The following is a 24,433-nucleotide window of genomic DNA, read 5'->3' as shown; positions in this document are numbered from 1 at the left end:
CTTAAAATACAGTCTGGACACATCAGTTTTATAATCACTAATCTTCCACGGCTCCTAAAGGCTGTGGAGTAAATAAAGTTCAGACTTACTAGCATGGCCTTCAAAGCTAAATCCTGGTTGGCACATAGTAAGTGCCCCATAGATATTAGTTTTTATCGCTGCCTTTCCAGTCTCATTTCCTAACACATCCTTCCATAGTCTCTACTATTTATGTATATCAAGTGATTTATTGATTTTCTGCTTTCACTGGAAAAAATACACAAGGTATGCATGCTATTTTTCAGATTCAAGAGGTAAATGCTATGAACATAAGGATATCCTTGGCATTTCACCTCTCCTAGCCCATTAGGGATTGGAACTAATTGGCTCGTGGGCTTTATGGAAAGTAGGTGAAGGTACTGGATGGAGGACAGACCCGAAGAAGCTAAGCTCAATGGGTTTATTTAGAAAGAACAGAGTTACTGATAGAAGAACAGTTCTAGGTGAAAAAGAGGCAGGGGAAACAAAACCTGTGCACAGGCTGGCTTGGGAGGAAGTTGCGCAGACTTTTGAGTGTGGGGGAAGTGAGACCTGGGAGCAGCTGCCATGCACAGTGGCCATTCACGTGGGAGATTTGGGAGAGAAATTATGAAAGACGACTGTACGGAGTTTCAATGCGTTATATGAATGCAACAGGCCCCATCCCCTGCCTTGGCATTTTCTTGAACGCTGCTTTAAAGATTTAATTTGCTTTTCAATTATTTTTACTTGACAGACTAATATCCAAGACATTCCAGGGTAGTACTGGTTATACCATTATACTATGCATCTTCACACCCCTGTTCATCTCGCACCTACAATTTATAGTTCCCCCCTCTCCTTTATCACCAGCTATCCAAATTCTACTTCTATGCAAGGCTGTTCAGATGGCAGCCCTTGCGTGAAGCCCTCTTTTGATCTGCCAAGACAAAATTAATAGATTCTCTACTCTCCCATAATACTTTCCCTTGCCTTTATTATAGCAGCTGTCTCCCTCCACCTTGTGTCTGGTCTGTCCCTGGCACACATTTGTAAGCTTTTCAAGGACGGAGACTGTCTTCATGATATTCGTAAGCCCTATAATGCTCTGATTTTATATGTCAACTTGACTGGGCCATGGGATGCCCAGGCATTTGGTCAGACATTCTGGGGCGTCTGTGAGGATGTTTCTGGATAAGATTAACATTTGATTCAGTAGATGGAGTAAAGCAGGTCACCCCCCGCCCCTTATTTGGGGGGCGTCATGCAATCAGTAGAAGGCCTGAATAGAACACAAAGCCTGAGTAAGAGGGAACTCCGACTGCCTGATTGCTTTCAGCTGGGACGTTCGTCTTTTCCTGCCTTTGGGCTAGACCTGAAACACTGTCTTCTTGGATCTTGAGCCTGCCAGTTTTGGGACTGGAACTACATCATTGGCTCTCCAGGTTCTCAAGCCTTTGGACTCAGATTGGAACTCAACCATCTGGGTCTCCAGCTTGATGAAGCAGATCTTGGGATTTTGTAGCCTCCACAATTGTGTGAGCCAATTCTTTCTAAATCTCTCCCTCCCTCTCTCTCATTACACACACACACACACACACACACACACACACACACTCCTATTGGTTCTGGGTTCTGTTTCTCGGGACAACCCTGACTAATACAAATTTTGGTACTAAGAAGTGAGGTGCTGGTGTAATAGACTAGTAAGCATGTGGAAGGTGCTTTGAAACAGGGTCCTGGGTAGGGGCTGGAAGAATTTTAAGATGCATGTTAGAAATATGGATGTTAAGGGTGATTCTGGTAAGGTCTCAGATGGAAATGAGGAACATGTTATTGGAAACTGGAGGAAAAGTCATCCTGTTATAAAGTGGGAAAGAACTTGGTTAAACTATGTTCTAGTGTTTCGTGGAAAGTTGAATTTATAAGTGATGGAATTTTGAATTTACAAGTAATGGAATTGGGTATATAATTAATTGATTGTATATTTTTAAAGTGATCTCTACACCAAATGTGGGGCTCGAACTCATGACCTCGAGATCAAGAGTCAGATGCTTTACTCACTGAGCCAGCCAGGTGCCCCTAGCTGAGATTTCTAAGCAAAGGTGTGAAGGAGCATTTTGGTTACTCCTGACTGCTTATATAGTAAAATTTAAGAAAGGAAAGAGATGAATTGAAGAAGGAATTGTTAAGTTAAAAAAGAACCATAACTTGAAGATTTGGAAATTTCTCAGCCTATCCATATTGCAAAAAAATGAGAAAGGTTTAATTAGCCACCTCGGCAGAAGCCAGGAATAGAAATGGGGACTACACCAGCAGCAACAGCACCAGCAGGGGACAGAAAAACTAAAGGGGATAGAAAAAATGAGACAAATGAAGGAAGGCTGTCAGATTTCTTAGATCCTGCAGGCCAAGACCATAGAGCTGTAAATATGTGCTATTCTTCCAGAAAAGGGAAAAACAATCTAAAGGTGATGCGCAGAGATCATCGGGTGTGCCTCCTTCCTTTCAAAGGATGAGGGCCATTGTCTGTGTTTCAACCGGCCAGAGGGCCACTACCATTGTAGCCTTAGAGATGGGGCCACCTAAAACCTGGGGAGGACTTTCCAGCCTCCAGAACTGTGAGAAAATAAATTTCTGTTTTTTAAGCCACCCAGTCTATGATATTTTGTTATGGCAGCCTGAACAAAGTAAGACAAGTGCCTAATGCTACATTTCTACAAAGAAAAATAGTGTTTGTTCATTGAATGAATACATGAATGAGTGAATGGAAATAAGTAGAAATCAAGGCACTATATGAGATAATGCTACTATCCAAAATGGTTATAGGAATAAGGAATATTCGGCAGGATTACCGCATCTAAATTTTGGGGAAACGTGAGCCAGTGAAAAAGAAGGCAGTGAAAATACAGAGATTCTCAATATAATCATGGAGCAAATGTAACTATGTTAGAGCAGGGATAAATTTGATTGTAGTTTATAAAGTGCCATTAAAGTTGAATTGAAAAATTACTTTTCAGAAAAAATACATGATTAACACAGTTTATAGAGAGAATGAAATGGTAATGACATATCTTAGTTTGGTAATTGTGCTACCAAATTAATTTTAATGTGTTGGCCTTGAGCCCAAAGGTAGAGAATTTGCTGAAATATCTCTTAGAGAACTTAATGATTGAAAGTAGGCAAGTGTGGAGTGCCCCAGGGACCCACTGCAGGCTCTAGCCCATTTAAGGTTGCATTAAAGATGTGGCAGATGGAATGAGCATAATGTCGATTAAATGCTCCCCTCCCTTATCAAATCAAGAGGAGGAATAAAAACTAGGGAGAACTTAAAAAACCATGAGGACCTAGCCATGGCTTTGCACCCAGAAAGCAATCAATAAATGCTTGTTAGCTGAATAAATGATGATTAAAAGTGATTAAAGGAAATTTAATTTGCAAGCAATAGCATACAAATATTGCTTTTCAAAAAAAAGAGAAGAAAATAAAAGAAAGAAAGACAGAAAGAAAGAAAGGAAAGAAAGAAAGAAATCTGTATTCAAACTTGCAAGCAAATATTGGCTCAAAGAGCCAATTGTTTTAGGAAACACAATCTGGCCTGGTAGTATTCTCCAGGCCTCTTAACCACCAGTGGCTCTTGTGTGATTTGGTGAGCGAAGGGTAAAAGGACTCCAGGTGATGGGTTCGAGGTGGTTATCTATTGATAGAGATTTCTGTTAATTGAAACAGGCACAGATTTTAAGAATTTCACTGGCCTCTAAGATTTGAACTTTAAAATTGGAAAGCCCTGCCACTTACTGAAAATGCATTCTCTAGCCCTTGAGGGCTAATTGCTCTGACAGCTCTGGTTTGCATCGGAGAAGAGTAGCTGTAAAAGAGAAGCAGGCCAAAACCTGAGCGGTTCTGTTTTCACACTGGGTGAGTGCTATTCAATTGCCCTGCCCTGTAGGAGCAGAAATCTCTTGGAAAGTGAGGGTACAGGTCACACAAGGCAAGACTTCTTTACAGAAATTATGAATCTGGGATGTTCAGTGCCACTGGATAAAACCTGGAAAATGAACTTTCTTTTGAAATGACTCAGTAAGACAAGTTCTGTACATTCCAGTAGCATAGACAGCATACTGGAAGCTTTCAGGAATGGTTGCTCGGCATTGGCTGGAAACACCCAACCACCTGGATGGACACCATAGCACAAGGCTTAAAGGTGGCAACACGTAGGCTTAAGCTGGCACCAATGTGAGTGCCCCTCTTGCCAGAGAGGAGAGCAGGATTGGGGGTAACGGCTGCTTCTGTGAGAAGAAATGAGGAGGGATGTTGGGCCATGCTAGATGAAGGGACAATGTGGGAAGCCACCGTAGAATATGGTGTTTGAGAACGGGTATCAGGCTGTCTGGATTTAAGTCTCATCTCTGCCACTTACTGGATATGTGATCTTGGGCAAGTTTTCTAACTTCTTTATTTCATTTTTTTTTCATCTTTTAAAAATTTTTTAACGTTTACTTATTTTTGAGAGACAGGGACAGAACATGAACAGAGGAGGGGCAGAGAGTGGGAGACACAGAATCCAAAGCAGGCTCCAGGCTCTGAGCTGTCAGCACAGAGCCCGACGTGGGGCTCGACCTCATGAACCGCGAGATCGTGACCTGAGTCAAGGTTGGACGCTTAACCGACTGAGCCACCCAGGCGCCCCTAAAATTAAGATGTTAATGATAGTAGCTCCCTCAGACAGTCCCTGAAAGGCCTAAAGGATACAGCGCAGGCAAAGAGCTTAACATAGCACCTGACTTGCCACATGTTAAATCTTAATGCTTTCGATAACCATTATTAACTAGAATCATTTGGAAAGATTGCAGATCAGAGCACCAGGAGGACAGGGAGACTTTACTAAGTGCTTCAGTTATAGTGACTCCTTTTAAGCCTGGTAAGAACCAGGAAAGATAAGAATTACCATTATGCCCTTCTTATGACTGAGGATAAAGAGGCTCCATGGGATTAAATGGCTGGCCGAAGCTCTGTCTAGCATGTAGTGGAGCCAGGATCAAACACAATCTTGTCTGGAACTAACCCTGTGCTCTTTCTACCACATTTGGCTTATATCCATGACCGACCAGCTTGAGACACACAGAGAGCCTATCCAGTAAGATGGTATCTTTACCTTACGTAAAATTAAAAACGATTGAAAACCATGAAACGAAAGTAAGAAAGGCCAACAACTGTTTCTCAGATGACTACAATTAAAAAATATCTATATTTCTATATCTATATCTAGATATCTAGATAGGTTATCTAGACCTAGATCTAGATATATAGATCTGTATGCCTCTCAAATACTTTGCAGACAATTTGTTCAGTCTCCTGTTTCGGTGCCATGAGCACATGCCTGGTTGGCTTAGCCAGTGTCCAAAGATGGAGTATTTATTATGAGACCGTGTCCTGTGGCTTCCTGCCCTGGCCTAACTTCAGAGGAGGTGTCCAGCCCTGGCATGGCCAGGAAATTGCGGAGGTTTTAAGAAGTGCCATATAAATGCATTAATAACAACAATTTATTATTAATAGCACCGACGCTATCAATCTAAATAACAGTGACAGCCATTTATTACACTCATGTGCCAGGTACTTCGCAAACACTTTTCTCATTGAATTCCCACAACGGCTCTTTCATCAGCGAGGAAAACATTTCTGGAAAGTTAAGTTATATCCCCAAAGACATACAGTCAGTGTCAGACCTGAGATGAGAACGTCTCTGTCTGATCCCTTAACTCTTCCCTTACCCAGAGCTGTTCCAAGTCATCCAGTGAGTGAGTGACAGTGTGAGGACTGGGCTGCAGAGGGTCAGGGACCTTTCCACGGCGTCCGCCCCCACCCCCCGCCCCTGTCTTGAAGGGCCATCCACAAAGGCTGTCCTATAACCAGGGATTAATGGGAGCCTCTCAACCTCTCTTCCAAATAATTCACTTCACATGCATTTTATGTGTTCTGGGGTCCATACTTAGTACTCTTCAGGAGTGGGGTGGCGATGAGGAGCTGGCATATGTGACCTCAGGAGAGTGTTGAAGAGGTGGAATTGTTTTCTGTATTTAGGAATATCTCTATGTCTGAGCTGCGGTCTCAGGAATGATGCCTGCAAGGCACACCAGAAAACACCCTTCCCTGCCACAACTCCGTACGAAAGTCATTATCTGTACCGGGGAGGTAGGGAAGAGTGTGGGTTCCGGAAGCAAATTACCAGGGCCTGAAACACAACTGTGCCATTTGCTAGCTGCGTGCAACCTTGGGTGGGTAGTTATTGGGAGGGAGGAATAATACTTGTCTTCTCTTTGTTGTGAATAGTAAATTGGATAATGTATGCAAAGTTATTTATTGCAGTGAGGTGCACATAGGAAAGATTCAAAAGATGTTGCCATCATCATCACCATCACCTACGTAATGCCATTTCCTTAATTTCACTGCCTTGTGTATGAAGCCAGCTAACATTTTGTTAAAGTGGATTTATTTATTTTGAGAGACAGAGCGGGGGGGGAGAGGGGAAGAGAGAGAGGAAGAGAGAGAATCCTAAGCAGGCTCCACACTGTCAGCGTGGAGCCCAACGTGAGGCCCAAACTTGTGAACCGTGAGATCATGACCTGAGCCAAAATCAAGAATCGGGCACTAACTGACTGAGCCGGGCGCCCCAAGACAGCTAACATTTTATTGAATTTATCTAAAGTGTGATAATATGATGCTCTTGGGTAAGGGTTATGGGCATTTTAATAAAGGCAACTGAGAAAAATCCAACTAAAGAGTGTTAAATTCATAAACAGCCTATTGTATTCAAAATGACCAGCTTTAACCCCATGAAATAGGACGGAGGCAGAAAACCTCTTTATTGGCAGTAGGGTTTTAATATTACTGGTGGGATATTGCTGGACTGGGTTGACTAGCTTTTATCCATGTATTTGCTTCTCCAAGCACCCATCCACTTGTCCGTTCAAAAAAGCACTTAGGGAGTACCCTCTGAGCATCCTCTTCAGGGGACGGAACTAAGTACTGAGTCGTTGTAGTCATACAATAGGAAAAGTGTGAGTGGCAAAATGTTGACTGTCACAGGGAAGCTGTGGCAATGTGAAAATTCTTGCTAGGGTGGTCAAGTAAAAGATAATTCCATAAGGGGTGTCATGCCAAGCTGTTTAGCCCTAAGCCCAAAAAAGTTTCGTCACCAAGATTTAGAGTGCAGGACAAACACTAGAGTTGTTGTTGTTGTTTTTGTTGTTTTTAAGGCAGTGTATTTTTTATTTTATTTTATTTTATTTTTAGAGAGAGAGAGTGTGCGAGCAGGGAAGAGGGACAGAGAGAGGAGGGGGGAGGGAGAGAGAATCTCAAGCAGGCTCCTTGCACAGCGTGGAGCTTGATGAAGAGCTGAAGCCCATGACCATGGGAACATGACCTGAGCCAAAATCAAGAGTTAGACACTCAACTGACTGAGCCACCCAGGCGCCTAGGGTTTTAATTCAAGGAGGTGTATAAGATCCAGAATGGGTAAATTATAACTAAGGAAGAGCTAATTAAGCATTAGTGAAGAAGTTACCAAAATGTATATACTGATATCTTTAAAAGTTAGTTCAAAATATTCACTTTATCAGTCAATATTTTATTTCCCAATGTATATACACACATATTTTATAATACATATTTGTAATATGTGTGTATATATGAATATATTTAAAATTTTTTAATGTTTATTTTTGAGAGACAGAGAGACAGAGACAGAGACAGAGTGCAAGTGGGGGAAACACAGAGAGAGGGGGAGACACAGAATCCGAAGCAGGCTCCAGGCTGTGAGCTGTCAGCACAGAGCCTGATACAGGGCTTGAGCCCATGAACCACAAGATCATGACCTGAGCCAAAGTCGGATGCTTAACTGACTGAGCCATCTAGGCGCCCCTATATGAGTGTGTTAAAGTACAACACATATACATAAAAATGTACACATCGTAACTGTGCAGTCTGCAGAATTATCACATTTTCATTTCCACGTAACCACCACCCATACCAAGAACTAGAACTTGACTATCCCACAGAAGTCCCCTCATGCTGCCTCCTAAAGGCTACCCCCTCAACTCTTCCCAGGGTAGTAACCACTATTCTCCTTTCTAATAGAGATTCATTTGCCTGTTTATGAACTATATATACGTGGAATTATATAGAACGTACTGTTTTGTGTCTGCTTCTGTCACTCAACATTATGATGCTCATATGAACATGCACTCAGTCTCCTCAGTCACCAGGAAATAGAAATTAAAACCACAAAAGGATTCTACAGTATCTAGGGTTGGTAAGGAAACACTGGATCTCTCATACACTTCTGGTGAAGAGTAAATTGGTAAACATTTTGGAAAGCTGAATGATAGTATCTCCTAAAAGCTATTAATTGGCTTTCTTTTTTAAAAAATGTTAATTTATTTATTTTGAGAGAGAGTGAGTGGGGCAGAGGCAGAGAGAAAGAGAGAGGGAATCCCAAGCATACTTGGCATTGTCAGTGGGAAGCCTGACACAGGCCTGGATCTCACAAACCGTGAGATCATGACCTGAGCCAACATCAAAAGTCAGATGCTTAACCGACTGAGTCACAGGTGGCCATGTTGGCTTTCCTGGACATACTCTTTTGAGAAGTGTTTATTTTAAGATACTAGAAAAAAGAATGAAAAGACAGCCAAACAAAGCAGAAAGAGGGACATTAATAAAGATAAAAGCCAAAACTAATTAAATAAGAAAACAATCAGAGACAAACCTAAACGTGGCTCTTTCAAAACTACTGTCGAGCTAGTAATGCCCTGTAAACCTGCTTTAAGATGAGAGAAGGAGAGAGAAATACACACAGACTGATGGACAGATAAAATGCCCAAGATCAGGACTAGGTAGAGAGAGAACATAAAAAGAAAATGAATTATAAAAGAATATTAGAATAAAACAGGCTAGTACACTCAGAAACAGATCCATACACATTTAGATACTCGATTTATGATAAAAATAGCACTTGGTGAGATGTGGGGGAAGGACAGTATTTTTGACAAATGGTGCGAGATCACCTGGAGAGCCACACGGAACATATGAATCTTGACCACTCTCTTGCACCACACACAAAATTAATTCTGAATGGTTAATAGATATAAATGAGAAAGGTAAAATAAGAAAGCTTCTAGAAGATAACTTAGGGAAAAAATCTTCATGACCTTGGGATAGGCAAATATTTTTTTTAACCAAACAGGCTACAGAAAGCCCCAGTATAAAGGAAAAGATGGATAAAATGGACTAGGTTAAAATTAAGAGCTTTTGCTCGCATTGAAAGACATCATTAAGAGAGGGAAAAAGCAAGCCATAGAGTAGAAGAGATTTTGCAATGCATATAACCAAATTGCATCCAAAATATATAAAGGATTTCTACAAATCAAAAAGAAAAAGGCAGATAATCCAATCAAAATGGATGAAAGACAAAATACCTTTTTTTTTTTTTTTAAGTTTTTAGTTTTTTTAAGTAATCTGTACACCCAGCATGGGGCTCAGACTTACATCCCCAACATCAAGAGTATCCTGCTCTACTGACTGAGCCAACCAGGCACCCTAAAATACCTATTTTTTCTCTTAAAATATTTTTGTAATGCTTGTTAATTTTGAGAGAGAGACAGAGACAGAGACAGAGTGTGAGCGGGGGAGGGGCAGAGAGAGAGGGAGACAGAGAATCTGAAGCAGGCTCCAGGCTCCGAGCTGTCAGCACAGAGCTCAACGCGGGGCTCGAACCCACAGAGCCCGAGATCACGACCTGAGCCAGAGTTGGACGCTTAACTGACTGAACCACCCAGGCGCCCCCCAAAATACCTATTTTTGATCAAGGAAGTGGGGAAAGGTGCTAATGCCTTTTCTAGGCAAACACATGTACCAGCTACCATTTTCTTCACTTAAGCCACAACCCCTGTTTGGTGGCAGCACATCCCCACCAGAGGAGAGTGACAGAGACAACAGGCAGCTGGGACTATAGAAACTGAAGTTATAAAGCGACAGCCCTGGCCCCAGACTAAGTTAAAATAGAAATGTTGGCCTGAGTCAGGCAGCTTAAGGGAAATGGAGCAAACAGTTTGCCTCAGAGAAGACAGCTGTGGCCTAACTCATTCAATGTTTTAATTAAAGTGGCATCCATAATAGACGCTTCCAAGTCACAGTCCACACAGAAGAGGGGAGAGAAGACTATTCCTGCAACTGACATCAGCTGCGTTCGGAATCTCACCATCCACGCACAGTGGCGTCAGGTTCCTGCACAAACAGCAGTCACAACCTGTCTTTCCGCTACCTAGGACCCCTGTGCACAAGGACCTGATATTCTTTAACACTTCAGCAACGTTTCACTGCAAAGGAACCACCCACCCGGGCCAACCATTGCTAGAATGGCTCGCCGTAGCCCTTTACCTGTGACGCCAGATACCTTCAGCGCTGACTGGTAGGTAGAATACCCTGGTACACATCCCGTTTGGCTCTCGCAACTACCTGGGGACCTGGGCATTAATTCCCCCATCCTACGAATGAGGCAACTGAGGCCCGGGGAGTTAAATGACTAATTCGGAGAGAGCGGAGTCCATAAGTAGAAGAAGCAGTGCTCTGCTCTGAGGTTTTCTGGGTCCAAGCCCTGCGCTCTTCCCATTCGACTGGGCTAAGTAATCGGGCACCTAGTGGTAAGGGGTGAATGGATCACAATAACGCAAGAAATCACATACCTGAGATACCAAAACCGATGATAAGTGCAATGGCTCCAGCCAAAACAATGATGATGCTAATAATGCTATGGAGAGATAGAGAAACAGGAAATTACTCTTCAGTTCACTTGACATGCTGCTTTGTGACCCGGGTTCATGTGTGTCATTTGTCAGAGGTGCCACAGAAAGCATCTCAACTTTCTTCTTCATCGTAAGCCCCTTCCTAGGAATAGGAGCCTTTGGAAGGGGTCTCAACAATTCCATCCCCATGTCCCTGGGGGCGCCGGGAGTCATGAAAGCGGTGACTTTGTGTATCATCTTACTGTCCTATTTCCAGATCAGGAAAGACCACATACAAAGATCGTTGGGACAAAACTGAGGGCATCTCTGTGGTGTTGGGTGCAACCTGCGGGGGGACTGGTTCCATACTCAGCCCACACTGAGCATTAATGCCCAGCATTGATCTATCTGCCTTGTCTCCTTCCATAGACTTTAAACAATTTTTTTAATGTTTATTCATTTTTTAGACACAGAGACTGAATGTAAGCAGAGGAGGGGCAGAGAGAGAGAGAGAGAGAGAGGGAGACACAGAATCCAAAGCAGGCTCCAGGCTCTGAGCTGTCAGCACAGAGCCTAACGTGGAGCTCGAACCTGTGAACCATGAGATCATGACCCGAGGCAAAGTTGGACGGTTTTCAGACTGAGCCACCCAGGCGCCCCACCCTCCATAGACTTTAAACTCCACGAAAGACAATGGCCATATCTTCCCTTGTACTCACCCATCCTTAGTCCACTGCACCCTGAAGATCCTCAATGGGAGTTTGTTTCCTCTTATTAAAAAAAGTACTACATATTTATTACAGAAACTTTAGAAAATACAAATGTATTTTTTTTTTTTAAATAGAACAATAAAATGACCTGCAATTCCGTCATCCAGACACAACCATTGTTAACTTCTTGAAATGTATCCTGCAGGGGCGCCTGGGGGGCTCAGCGTCCCACTTCGGCTCAGGTTATGATCTCACGGTTCGTGGGTTCGGGCCCCGTGTCGGGCTCTGTGCTGACAGCTCAGAGCCTGGAGCCTGCTTCAGATCCTGTGTCTCCCTTTCTCTGCTCTTCCCCCATTCATGCTCGCTCGCTCTCTCTCTCTCTCAAAAATAAATAAACATTAAAAAAAATGTATCCTGCCAGTTTTCAGTGAACAAATTAACAAATGACACTTGGGGGAAAAGTAAGGCAGTACTGTTTACAAGTGCCGAGCGCTAGAATAACTTGGCAGACATGTTGTTCTAGGCACCATCCATGGATTATATCATTTATCTCTTCAATAACCTTATGAGGTAAACAAAAGTATTATCCCCATTTTATAGATGAGGAAATGACACAGGGAGATTCAGCATCTTCCTGAAATTCACCTCGTCGCTAAGTGGCAGAGCTGGGATTAGAATCTATCTCTGGAAGCTGCACTCATCTACTTCCTACGCTGCCTCCCAAGAGGAGGGGGGTTCACACATGGGGCACGGCCATCCGCTCTCCGGGTGGACCCATGCCCCTGGAGGGCTACCAGCTCTTGCTGTCGAGAGTGACACGGGCAGAGAAGAAGGCCCAGGTCGGAGCCAGCGCGTTGGCAAAGCAGTTCCTGGGAAGCTCGCCCATCACTGCCCGCCCTTGTGCATAAGTCATCAGGCAGGCGTCCTCGGGCACGCGGTCTCACTGCTGGCAAGCCGCACGCTCCCCACGCCCACACCAATGTTGCTCAACAACAGGACAAAAGAAAGGCACAGGGAGGCAAAGAATGGTGCCACAGAGAGAAAAGGGAGGCGCAGGGCATTCTGCTCTCCGCCCTGAATACGCGCATTGTGCCGGGCTCTCCCCTTGCTCAGGGCCGGACCCACCGCAAGAAACAACAGACGTACAAGAAACAATGTGAGCGAACAGTTTCCCCGGAGGTCAAGCCCTCACGAGGTGCGGCTGTGGGGGCAGCAACCGAATAAAGCAAAATGATGCTTTTAACAACGGGGTATCTGCCATTGATTCTAAGAGGAGACCACATTTGACCACTTTGCTCTCTCTACACCCTCGGTTCTGACCGCTCGAAGGGTGTGAGAACAGCCACACGCACCCAGCAGGCGGCACTGCCTGGCTGTCTCTGACTACTGAGCCAGGGAGCCACCTCGCATTTGTGGCTCAGGGTTTCACTTACCTTGGGGAAATTACTTCATCTCTCTGAGACTCGGTTTCTTTTTCCTTAAAATGGGCACAGGCGCCATCCCTGCTTTGCCAGCTGGAAGGGTGTTACAGGGTGAAGTGCGTCCACCCCTCCAGATTTATATTTTGAAGTCCAAACCCTGAGTACTTCAGAATGTGACTTTAGTTGGAAATAAGGTCATGGCAAAAGGAATTTGTTAGATGAGGTCACGCCAGAGTAGCGTGGGCCCCCAGTCCAGTGTGACTGGTGTCCTTATGACAAGGGGACATTTAGACACAGACATGCACGCACACTTAGGGAACACACTACTTTAAGATGAAAGCAGAGACCTACAAGCCAAGGAACATCAAAGATTGCCCAGAAACCACCAGAGGCCTGGAGAAGATTCTCCCTCACCCTCCAAAGGAATCAAGCCTGCCCCACAAGTGGTTTGCTAGTCTCCCGAGCTGTGAGAGAGCACCTTTCTGTTGTTTAAGCCACAGGTCAGTGGTTCCTTGTTACAGCAGACTGAGAAGACCCATCTAAGAGGGTTGTTTTAAGATCAAATTAGATAGTGGATGTGGCATGATCCATGAAAGGCTGTGTATATATATTTTACCATAAAAACGTTTACCCGAAGCTATTTGCTGTAAGTTTGTTATTAAAAGCTGACTTACACCTGGGAACAGTCCAACTGGTAATCCTAACAATATTAGAGTATTTTGATACATCAGAAATACCGTGTACCAGGCGTGTGCGAGGGCTCAACGAGCTCCTTTGAGTTATCAGGTCCTGTTGAGTATCCGTTTCATTTCTCTCCTAGTCTCTTCATTTCTGTCTTCAGGGCCCCTGGTCACCACCGTGTGTCACTAGCATTTTTACAAGGCTCTCCCAACAGTCTTCCCTGTTTCCAGTCTGGCCCCTCCTGCCCATTCTTCATACCGCCCCCATCAGCGTGACTTCAGAGTTTCTGTATGAGACTGACTGAGGTGGGAGCCTCAGTGATCAAGGGGAGAGTATGATGACAAGGTCCCAAGCATGGCTTCTGGACCGAGCCCTGCTTGATTCGAGCCACAGCATCACCGCTTATAGTCATGTGACTTCCAGCTTCCATTCCTTCTTGTTAGGATTAAATGAGCTGGGGGCACCTGGGTGGCTCAGTCAGTTAAGTGTCTGACTTCTGCTCAGGTCATGATCTCACAGTTCACGGGTTCAGGCCCCACGTCAGGCTCTGTGCCGACAGCTCAGAGCCTGGAGCCTGCTTCAGATTCTGTCTCCCTCTCTCTGTGCCCCTCACCCACTCACACTATCTCTCTCTCTCAAAAATAAACATTAAACAAATTTTTTTTTTTTAAAGATTAAACGAGTTAACACAGTGTTAACACGAGTTGAGTGATTTTAAAAACCATGTAGCATAATGCCAGGCACATGGGAAGCTTCCATAAGTATGAATTCTTATTTTTCTGCTGTGGTTATATAACAAACTCATGTTTTTAAGTTGGAATATATGTTTCCTTGGGGGTGCTGATGGAAGTTGGTGTGGGGATTGGCCCTTCGTTCAGCGACTGAGCTCTTTGTAAGAATGATTAGCGAACTGTAATATCGTCATAACAGTCCTCTGCTGAAAACTTTGAGTGCCTTTCCATTTCCCTCATGATAAAAATTCACCCTTGGATGTGGCCATGTGGCCTTCGAAAGGGGGTATCTTGCCTTCTCTCCTGCCTCTGCCTCTCCCCACGCTCCCCCTGGGTTCCTGCCCTCCAGCCACACTGAAGCATCATAGATACCCCTGCCTCAAGCCATCACATGTGCTTTCCCCTACCCTCTCTGAAGAAAAGCAAAGACACAGAACAGACACCTGCACACTCACCGGCAGGGATGGGACAGTGGAGGTCGCGTGTGTCAGTCAAAGCGGCTGAGCCCATCTCCATCACCAGCAGACCCGCATGTTTCCCTAATCGTGGAAGCTGAACCCTGCTGTCTGTCAGCAATCTCCCTAAGCAGGAATCCCCTTGAGGTTTGTGCCGAGCTGCTGTTCCCTTGGGAAATAGCTCAACTCTAGCGCCTTGGAAAGAGAGGCAGGAACTCTCGGAGCTGCCAGATTAAATAATTCCTGTCTGCTGCTTATTAATTTTTTTTAAAGTTGAAGAAAATACTCACATAAGGTGTTCTTACGTTGCTTTTTGGCTTTTACTTTGCCGGAATGATTTCCAATAACGACGCTGTGGGAAATTTTTATTGCAAAACTGTCTTTTCACCACTGCGTTGGAATTCACGGCGCACATTTAAATAGATCCTCCTTACAAAAGGACCCACATGAAAATCAGTGCTTTTGGAGGATCGGCTCATTTAGAAAGATTTATTGAGTGTCGAGAGTGTGAAATGCATTGCTGGGCAATATGGCGGAAATGTAGAGATGGGGTGCCTGCCCTCAAGGAGCGTATAGTGTAACAAGGCAAAACACACACACACATGCACACACACACACACACACATGCACATGCAACATACACAGACATGCACGCACATGCACACATGCATGCTGTAATAACACAAGACACATAGTCAGGGCTTCAGTACAAAGACCAACAAATTCTCGCAGGAATTCTAGGGCGTAGGAAGTATTTACATCAGAGAGAAATAGGAAGAATCCAAGTGTGTTTCCACGAAGTGTGTTTCCATGAACCAATTTCAAGGAAAGTACAAAGGAAGGTTTTCTGGAGAAATGCATTTAGCCAATTCATGCTGCAACGTACTCTCTCTCCAAGGCAGCAACCCAAAGCAACAGAAAGACCACGTAGGCAGGGACGGGGTCAGGACCCCACTCAGTGCTCTGGACTTGGAGAAGGGGGCTTTGAGGTGCTGCAGGACTCAGAGTCTTCCAGGGGAGGGGCTTAGATTCTGCCAAACACATCCATGCTACCCAGGGATGGCCCTGTTCAACTCCCTCACACGACTTTGTCTCCACTGCTGCTGCCTTGAAAGAAATGAGGCATTTCTGGGAAGACATGATCCGTGCATCCCTGCAAAACCTCACACTGTACAAAATCACACACTAAACGTGGCAGTGCTTATGGAGAAAAACAGGGTAGAGGGCTGACCGCTCAAAACCTGTGTGACCTTGTAATTGGTCTACCAACAGGAATAATGTTCTCTGGAGAGAACTCTGGAAGCCAAAGTGGGCAGCTCAGTAGGGCCAGAATCTGTTTCCGGGCATTATTCAAACTGCACAGACACAATTGTGCTGACCTAGGGTGCTGCAAACCAGGGGGGTCTTCTGGGAAGGTGGGGACGTGGGGAGATGCAGACTGGGGTGTGCTGATCTGGGAAGGCAGCCCCAAGCACAGGTGTTGATTTGAAATTTAAAACACAGACAAACCTGAAAGCCACAGCAAGCCACAAAGGTCCCACGTGGCAGGAGGCCACAAGGTCAGAAGGCTCCCCTCGTCCCCACCCCTTGTGTATCTCCCCTAGCTCCATTTCAGAAAACAAGGGCTTTCTGGATCCGCTCCACGGTGCGTAGAGCACTCATTCTGGAAGGCATAAAGTGCCCTTTGTTTTATCCAAACATTAATGGATTCTATGCTCTCTAGTTTCTGCCTCCTTCCCCAAATACTGACTGAACTGAGAGATAGCACGTTCCTTACAGATCATCAGCTTACCTCCACTTGAATAAATGATAAATGATTAAGAGCTCTGAAACGTAGATTATCACTTGTATGATTAATCTGAATAAATTACACTTTTAAATTAAATATAGCAAGCAGAATATTTGAGTAAATCAAGTAAATATTTGAATAAATCAAATATATTACTTTGTTCATAAACTAACCAAGTGACTGAGTTTATTATAAAGAACGCTGAAATTGAAGACATTCATTTCAGCCTATCCAAAAAATTTCTCTCTTTCTTCCCCCCTAGAAAGGTGAAAAGGAATTATTTTTAAATACTATGTAGAAGAGAGCATTGGGCTTCAAGGTACAATTATTGTCCAGATATTGATTAGTATAGGTTTTAGGTTTCTGAGAGGCTTAGATTGTTGTCTCCTCAGACATTTTTTTCCCCATCTCTACATCCCCCTGCTTTATCTGTATTGGTAAAATCAAGACCAGCATTGATCCAGGGAACTGAGAACATGACCATTTAAGATTGGTAAATGGAGGGTTGGGAAGCAATTAGCAAAGAGGGGGCTGTTCCATGGAATTTTAGCTGCGTGAGGGGAGGGGGAGGAATGGGCATCCTTCTGGGCAGCCCTGCCCTGTCCACATGGCTTTCCTGGCAGTGGACAGCATGGCTTTCTGTTTGGGAAAGACATTTTCAAAAATTGCCCATAAGACACTTGGGTGCTTTTGAGTATCAGGTTGAGTTCTTTCAAGCTGCCGCTGAGAATAGTGATGCAGGATTATGGGGATCCTCCAAAGCACAGGACCCAGGGTTACATCATACCCGGACCCCAATGCCACAAAACCAGGAAGATATGACCAACAAGTAGATTGCATCTCACGTGCCAACTTCTTTTGAATGATGGATAGTGGGGGGGCGCCTGGGTGGCGCAGTCGGTTAAGCGTCCGACTTCAGCCAGGTCACGATCTCGCGGTCTGTGAGTTCGAGCCCCGCGTCAGGCTCTGGGCTGATGGCTTGGAACCTGGAGCCTGTTTCCGATTCTGTGTCTCCCTCTCTCTCTGCCCCTCCCCCGTTCATGCTCTGTCTCTCTCTGTCCCAAAAATAAATAAAAAATGTTGAAAAAAAAATTAAAAAAAAAAAAAAAGAATGATGGATAGTGGTGGTGGCCTAGGATATTGTGTTAGAGAAGATTGTAAGGCTGCCTCCAGGCTCAGCAGGAGAGAGTGCCACCACTGATTGGTGATTTCTGGGTGAGCACGTGGGCCCCAGGAGTGCCGTTTCTGGGCTAGCAGTGACACATGAAAAGGGAGCTTGAGTTAACCACTAGCCACAGACTACCAGAGTCTTAGCCTAATTTAATAGAAAAAGAATGACAGTAAAATGGCTGACACTCCTCTATGCACATTTTTGGCCCACACTTTAAGAAGAACACTGATTGGGGCACCTGGGTGGCTTAGTCGGTTAAGAGTCTGACTTCAACTCACGTCATGATCTCAAGGTTTGTAGGTTTGAGCCCCACATCCGGCTTTGTGCTGACAGCTCGGAGCCTGGAGCCTGCTTCAGATTCTGTGTCTCCCTCTCTCTGCTCCTCCCCCGCTCGTGCTCTCTCTCTCTCTCTCAAAAACAAATGAACATTAAAAAATAAAAATAAATAAAAAGAACACTGATTAATGTGCTTGTTTAGGACAGGGTTTCTCACGCTCAGCCATATTGAGTATTTGGGCCAGATAATTCTTTGCTGTCGGGGCTGTCCTGTGCACTGTAGGTTCTCTAGCAGCATCCCTGGCCTCTTTTAGATGCCAGCAGTACCCTGCCCTTTTTGTGACAACCTAAAATGTCTGGAGACATGTTGCTCTGGTTGAGGACTGTTGATCTAGGAGAAGTGGGACCAGCATGGTGATGTGGTTAGAAGACATTTCTTTTGAAGGGTAGTTGAAGTAACTGGGGTAGTTTAAGTTAGAGACATCCAGATGTAGTGATGATCACTTCAAAATTTGAAGGGTGCCATACGGGCCTATTCTCTATCACTCTGGAAGAAATGAAGCCAATAGGTGAAAGTTCCAGGAGGTTAGATTTAGATCAAGTATCCAGAGAACCTTTCCAGTGAGGGTTCTGGTACGGGCCTGAGACTGCAGTTTCCTGTCACTGGACATGTGCCTATAAGCAGGGGCTGAGTAAGTACTTAGGGACAGAAGTGGGGAAGGGCATTTTGGGGCACCGGATAGGACTTGGAACAGTTTTGAAAGTCCCTTTCAAATAGACAGTTCTGTAATTTGATATCCCAGGGGGTTTGCTCTGGCCTTGCCCTTGCCACAGTTATGTATTCTGATTATGCCTCCTAAAACCTTTATTAATAACTTAACAATGATGGCTGGTATGTACTGAGGGCAGGGCCTCACTTATCTCGTTTAATCCCTGCAGCAACCCAATCGGTACTGTTATCTTTCTTTTCAGATGGGGAAACTGAGGCCTTGTGTTAAGTAACTCATCCACGGGCTCACCCCTACATTATTAAATCAGAGTAGGATGAGACTTGGGTCTAATACCAAGGTCTAATGGTATGAGACTTTGGGTCTAATACCATGCATGGTCTTCATTATCATACGGTATGTTACATAAATCCAAATTTTCTAACTCCCAGGGTTCCCATCAGTTGCTGGGTTCATGGTTTGTGCAGTTAATAACTTGTGGAGGCCATCGGGCCTGATGTTCCACAGACTGAAGAAGCCCACCTCTCGCAGGTGGTATCTTTTGTTTGAGATGCTGGAAGGAAACCCGAAAGGGGGAGTATCAGGTGGAAAATTACTGAATGTTAACAGATAGATACCTTTACCTAAACAATATTTGATTTTGTGGCAGAGCCATAAATTTTTTTTTAATGTTTATTATTTATTTTTGAGAGAGAAAGAGAAAGACAGAACATGAGCAAGGGAAGGGCAGAGAGAGGGAGACACAGAATCCGAAGCAGGCTCCAGGCTCTGAGCTGTCAGCACAGAGCCTGACACGTGGCTCGAACCCACAAACCACGAGATCATGACCTGAGCTGAAGTCAGACACTTAACTGACTGAGCCACCCAGGTGCCCCATTATATTTTATTCTTAAACCTGCTCTATTTATAACTGTCCCCTGATTGCCCATGAAGCACACATTAGCATTTCATCAGCCTTGTGCACACTGTTCTCCAGTGGCACAAGCAGAGCGGGACAAAAGTCAATATCAGATTGATCGCTAGTCTTTTTCCTAATCATACCTGTGTCTCCCATTCTTCCTTATTCTCACTGCAGAGGAAATAACGTTTCCAGAAGATTTCTTCAGCAGTATAACTGATCCCATTTTGTTTAATAACAAACACACTTCACACCGGTTATGAACCTCCCATGAAGTGTCTGCTCTGTAGGAAGGGCTGGGCAGCCCCTGAGCAGTCTGTGTGGCCGGAACTGAAACAGCCTAATTATAAGTCTTCCAAACCAAAGTTTGGGAGAGATTTCCAGGGGCACGCACAGCACCTGGAGTGAGGTTTGGCCGCTAATAAGCACGTCCTTCACATGATTGGCTCCTGCTTTTCAGGCCGCTCTCCTATCATGCACGGCCTCCTTCCCACCTTGTCCCACATCACCTTGCTTTCCTCACCCCTCCTGCTCCAGCCCAGTCCAGATGAGGGCTGGAGCACGGCTCAGTGACAGTGAATGGATGGATGGATGATGGTCATTTCTGGAATGGATGATGCAAAGAGAAGGTGCTCTCTACCTCTCCCCTCACCAACTCCGTGGAGAACCTGGCGTTATTTTCCTAATGAAGACTTGATGGGAGCAGAGGGCTTGTATGATTGAGCAATCCTGTAATTCTTCCTCTACCTGGGTCCTCATCAACACTTTGCCTCTACAGGATTGCTGTAAGGGTCAGAGAAACAAACTAGGCTTTGTATAGATGCTGGTTTTTGTTTTTAAATTACAAATGTTAATTCTTATTTCTATCCCTTCCCAGTATCCCCCAATTATTATTATTATTTTTTTTATTTTTATATTTTAGAGAGAGAGCACAAGCTGGGAGGGGCAGAGAGAGAGAGAGAGAGAGAGAGAGAATGAGAGAATGAGAATCTTAGTCAGGCTCCACACTCAGCACAGAAATGACATGGGGCCTGATCCCACAACCCTGGGATCATGACCTAGGCTGAAATCAAGAGTCAGATGCTCAACTGACTGAGCCACCCAGGCACCCCTATGTCTCCTAATTTAAATGATTTCTCATTGCTTATAGATCAAAGTTCAAATCGAGCCTAGAATTTAAGACCACTGTAAAATGCCCCATCGTATCTACATGACCCTTCTCCCCTTCTGGAGCCGTGAATCCTTATCAAGCGGATGAGTGCATTGTCCCCTGTTGTCCTCCGTCTGTAACATTCTTCTGACCCCTCTCTGGCTGTGAAAGGCAGGCCCCACTCAAAGAGCTCTGCCTTGACTCTGACACCTTTCCTGAAGGCCCAGCCCAGAGCGTGCTATCTTTTCTCTTTCCTTAGTGGATTTAAGGGGATGAGGTAGGAAGGGAAACCTCAGAGGGCAGGGCTTGAGCAAGAGGAGGAGGGTCAGGCACTGGGGTTTAGGATGGGGGCTGGGAGGCCAGCATGGGAACTAGCAAGTTTGATGGGGTAGGACAGGGCAGTCTCCCTCTGGGGCAGGTACATTTTCCTCAAACCTTTGTCCCCATTGGTCACTGTGATCTGGGCCTCGGGCACATGGGTGGCCCACAGAGCAAATGATCTAGAATCTAGATCACTTTGCAACACCCTAAAGCCACAATAACTGTTGTGACTTTTCATCCCTTTCTTGCCTTCAGGAAACCTACACTGTCACTGAAGAGATTCAGAGAAGAACTTGGGCTGTCTTCTCTCAGAAAGCCTAGCCCTGGGATCAGTTCATTGTTTATTCATTAATAAGTCTGGGAACAAGTCTATCTGTCACCCTCAGAACTTTTCTCTCCCTGAGCACATATACCTGTCTTAGGCGGTCTGACGCCTCTGTGTTCTGAAATGGGATACAATGTCATATTTGTATGCCCCAAGGCTTCTGTCATTCACTCTTTATTTCAGTAATACCAGGAAATCTCCCCAGTGAAAAGCAGACCGCTGTATCCTGGGAATCAATAGGGATACGTTGTTCGGTCTTCCAAAAGTCCGACCCAGGGCTCTACGGCAGGCAAGTCCTCACCTGCTGGGACCCACGTTCTCATTGCGTAGATGTGGACATACAGTGCTGAAAGTGTGGCTGAAGGTGTGGCTGTATGAAGCCTGGGAGGATGGACGGACTTGTGGAAGTTAGGCTGCTGGGCCCATCCCTTGAGGGATCGAGCCGCACTCCTTAGCCACAGACCCTGGGGCTGCCCTCTCCAGTACATGACAGATCTCGACTGCTCACACTGAGGACGGTAGGGGATATGCACCCTGTCCTAGGACCCACAGTCATCCTTGACTTACACAACTCTGTGGACTTGCTTGTCTGTAACAGATACCAAGAAAGTTTCCCCGGCCTTCCAGCCTGGAATCTGCACCCTGCTTCTGCCCTGGAGCTGGGCTTGAATCCAGGGCCTCGTTGTGATTTCTGAGTCTGCTGCATGGTCATTTCCCTCTGGCCCAGCCTGACTTCTAAGGCACAGGCCTCAGCTCTGTCCTGTAGATTCATGGTTCCTGCATTCCTGCTAGCCTGGTACTACATGCAAGAAGGTTCCGCTGTATTCTCCTGTACCCACCCCCAACTCCCCATCCCAGCCTGTGCCTGGCCCAGGGGTTTGGCACTAACCCGGGGATTGGTTGGCTACGGGGCTACAATGAAACACAAAATTTCTGTTTTATCTTCTGGTTTAGACTTCTACATATTCAGATACCATATTTTAGTAACAGCTTAAGATTTACATCTAAATATAAAATATTGATTTGAGCATAAAAAGTAAAGAATGTATATGAATTCTGAAAGGTTAAAAAATCTTGAAACCAAATACAAGCTCAAGAAGAGTTTACATAAATGTGTGGATAGTTTAGGGGCTCCTGGGTGGCTCAGTCAGTTAAGTGTTTGACTTCAGTTCGGGTCATGATCTCACAGTTCGTGAGTTTGAGCCCCATGTCGGGCTCTGTGCTGACAGTGCTTGGATCTTCTTGGCCCTCTTTCTGGCCCTCCCCCACTCAAGCTCTCTCTCTCTCTCTCTCAAAAATAAATAAATATTTAAAAAAATTTTTTTGAACTTGTGGATACTTTATCCCATTTCTTGCCCCATTTTCTGGACCCCTACCTCCATGTTTCATCTATTCTAAATGAATTTGGGCCTATAAAGATCCCAGGCTGTTTCTTGCCTCTGTGTTTTGTTCATGCTGTTTTTCCAGGTCTTAGAACATGGTAGGAATTTAATAAATGTTTGTTGAGTAAATGTTTCGCCTTAGAGAATGCATCCCCCAGAGTATCTAGCACATAGTACTTAAAAGTTATTGAATTAATGGATAAATCAAAGACTAAGGGAAACTAACACAGTCTTCACTTTTGAGGTGCCTTTTATGGGAGAAATGATCATTTATATTCCTCTCTAAAGGAAAATAATCTTTTAAAAAAATTACAGCATATGAAATCTTGCTGGTACCATGAATTCTAGCACAATGCTTTTTGGAGGGCTCAAAAAAGCAGAAGACCTAGTTGGCCAGGGTCAGGAAGCAAACCTGGAATTAACTGATAATAGCTGTGCTTGATCACTTATTCACCTTGGGTCCTTTTAGTCATTTCTCTCCACAGATGATTTACAAAATATACACGCCCCTCTAAGCCAAAAGGAAATTTTCAGGGAACGAAAATATAAATTTCCAGCCATAGAAACAAAAGAGGTTTTAAAAACATAAAAAAGAGGGTAGGACACACCATGACCAAAATGAGAAAATGTAATACGTATCTAATCAGAGGTAGAGAATGAGAGAGGGGCACTATCCAAAGAGAAAAAGACCGAGTATTTTTTAGTATGCAGGAAAGATCCCAATTTTTCAGATTCAGGAAGGCCAGTGTATCTCAAGTAGGGTAAGTAAAAAGAAAACTACAAGACACTTCATAGCGCAACTGATGAACAAAGACTGAAAAGATCTTAAAGGCGGTAAAAGACAAATTACCTAGAAAGGAATGACAAACTAATAGCTTGCTTTCCAAAGTAACAAGGGATGCCAGAAAAATGATGGGATTGTATCTTCAAAGTCCTAAGAGAAAAGGAAACGCGAGGTATGAAGTATAGCTCAAGTGCCCAGCAGGTATCACAGACACAGATACGCCATGGAGGGAATGTGGTACCCAACGTGAACACTTCCTGCACAATCAACAGACTATTAGATGATGCCTCCAAAAACTTAAAAGTAAGATTTATACCTTCACAGCAGGGTAGAATCAGTCTTAATGGGCATCCAGAGAATTTGCTTCAGGCAATATTGAACATGTTAGAGAAACAAGTGACAGACAAAGCTTCGCTGTCCAGGGGTCCAAGCTATCAGAACTTCAAGAGATGGGCCAAAGCAAGCTTTTTTGGGCAGCCCTGGGCTATTCATTAGGCCCACGAAGCGTGGCCTTATGGCCTTAGCCCAGCAGGAATGGCAACCTGTCCCTCCCAGCCCCGACCAACACTCACAAAAGGACCAGAGATCAAAGTTAAGTTTCAGTGGACTTTACAATCAGGAAAACTGGAAGGAAGTGTTTTTAATGTTAACTTGTGTATACTTTTTTTTTTTTGTTTTAAAGTTTAGTGGTTTTCATACGTGAATTACCTGGTGGTTGGTGAGGCATTAGGGGGCAACACTACCATCTTTTTAATGCTCTGAATGGGAGGGAGAAATATTTGAAGGCCAACGTCAGACCTACCTTCTTCATTTGGTGCCTTTCTTCATGATAT

At 44.5% G+C, this 24,433-nt stretch overlaps 1 protein-coding gene across 1 annotated transcript in view; it reads right to left on the bottom strand.

The window, feature by feature from the left end:
• Positions 1 to 12,374, bottom strand: part of VTCN1 (V-set domain containing T cell activation inhibitor 1) — a 29,698-nt gene extending 17,324 nt beyond the window's left edge. Inside the window, exons 1-2 of the mRNA XM_049618410.1 lie at positions 12,283 to 12,374; positions 10,740 to 10,804 (exon numbers count right to left, since the gene is read on the bottom strand). Of these exons, the coding sequence (XP_049474367.1) occupies positions 10,740 to 10,804; positions 12,283 to 12,374 (157 nt within the window). The remainder of the gene's footprint in view (positions 1 to 10,739; positions 10,805 to 12,282) is intronic.
• Positions 12,375 to 24,433: the final 12,059 nt, after the last annotated feature.

The sequence above is a fragment of the Panthera uncia genome (genome assembly GCF_023721935.1).
Source record: "Panthera uncia isolate 11264 chromosome C1 unlocalized genomic scaffold, Puncia_PCG_1.0 HiC_scaffold_4, whole genome shotgun sequence".
NCBI lineage: Eukaryota > Metazoa > Chordata > Mammalia > Carnivora > Felidae > Panthera > Panthera uncia.
The sequence above is the reverse complement of the archived record's forward strand: the minus strand, read 5'-3'. Positions and strand labels throughout refer to the sequence as shown.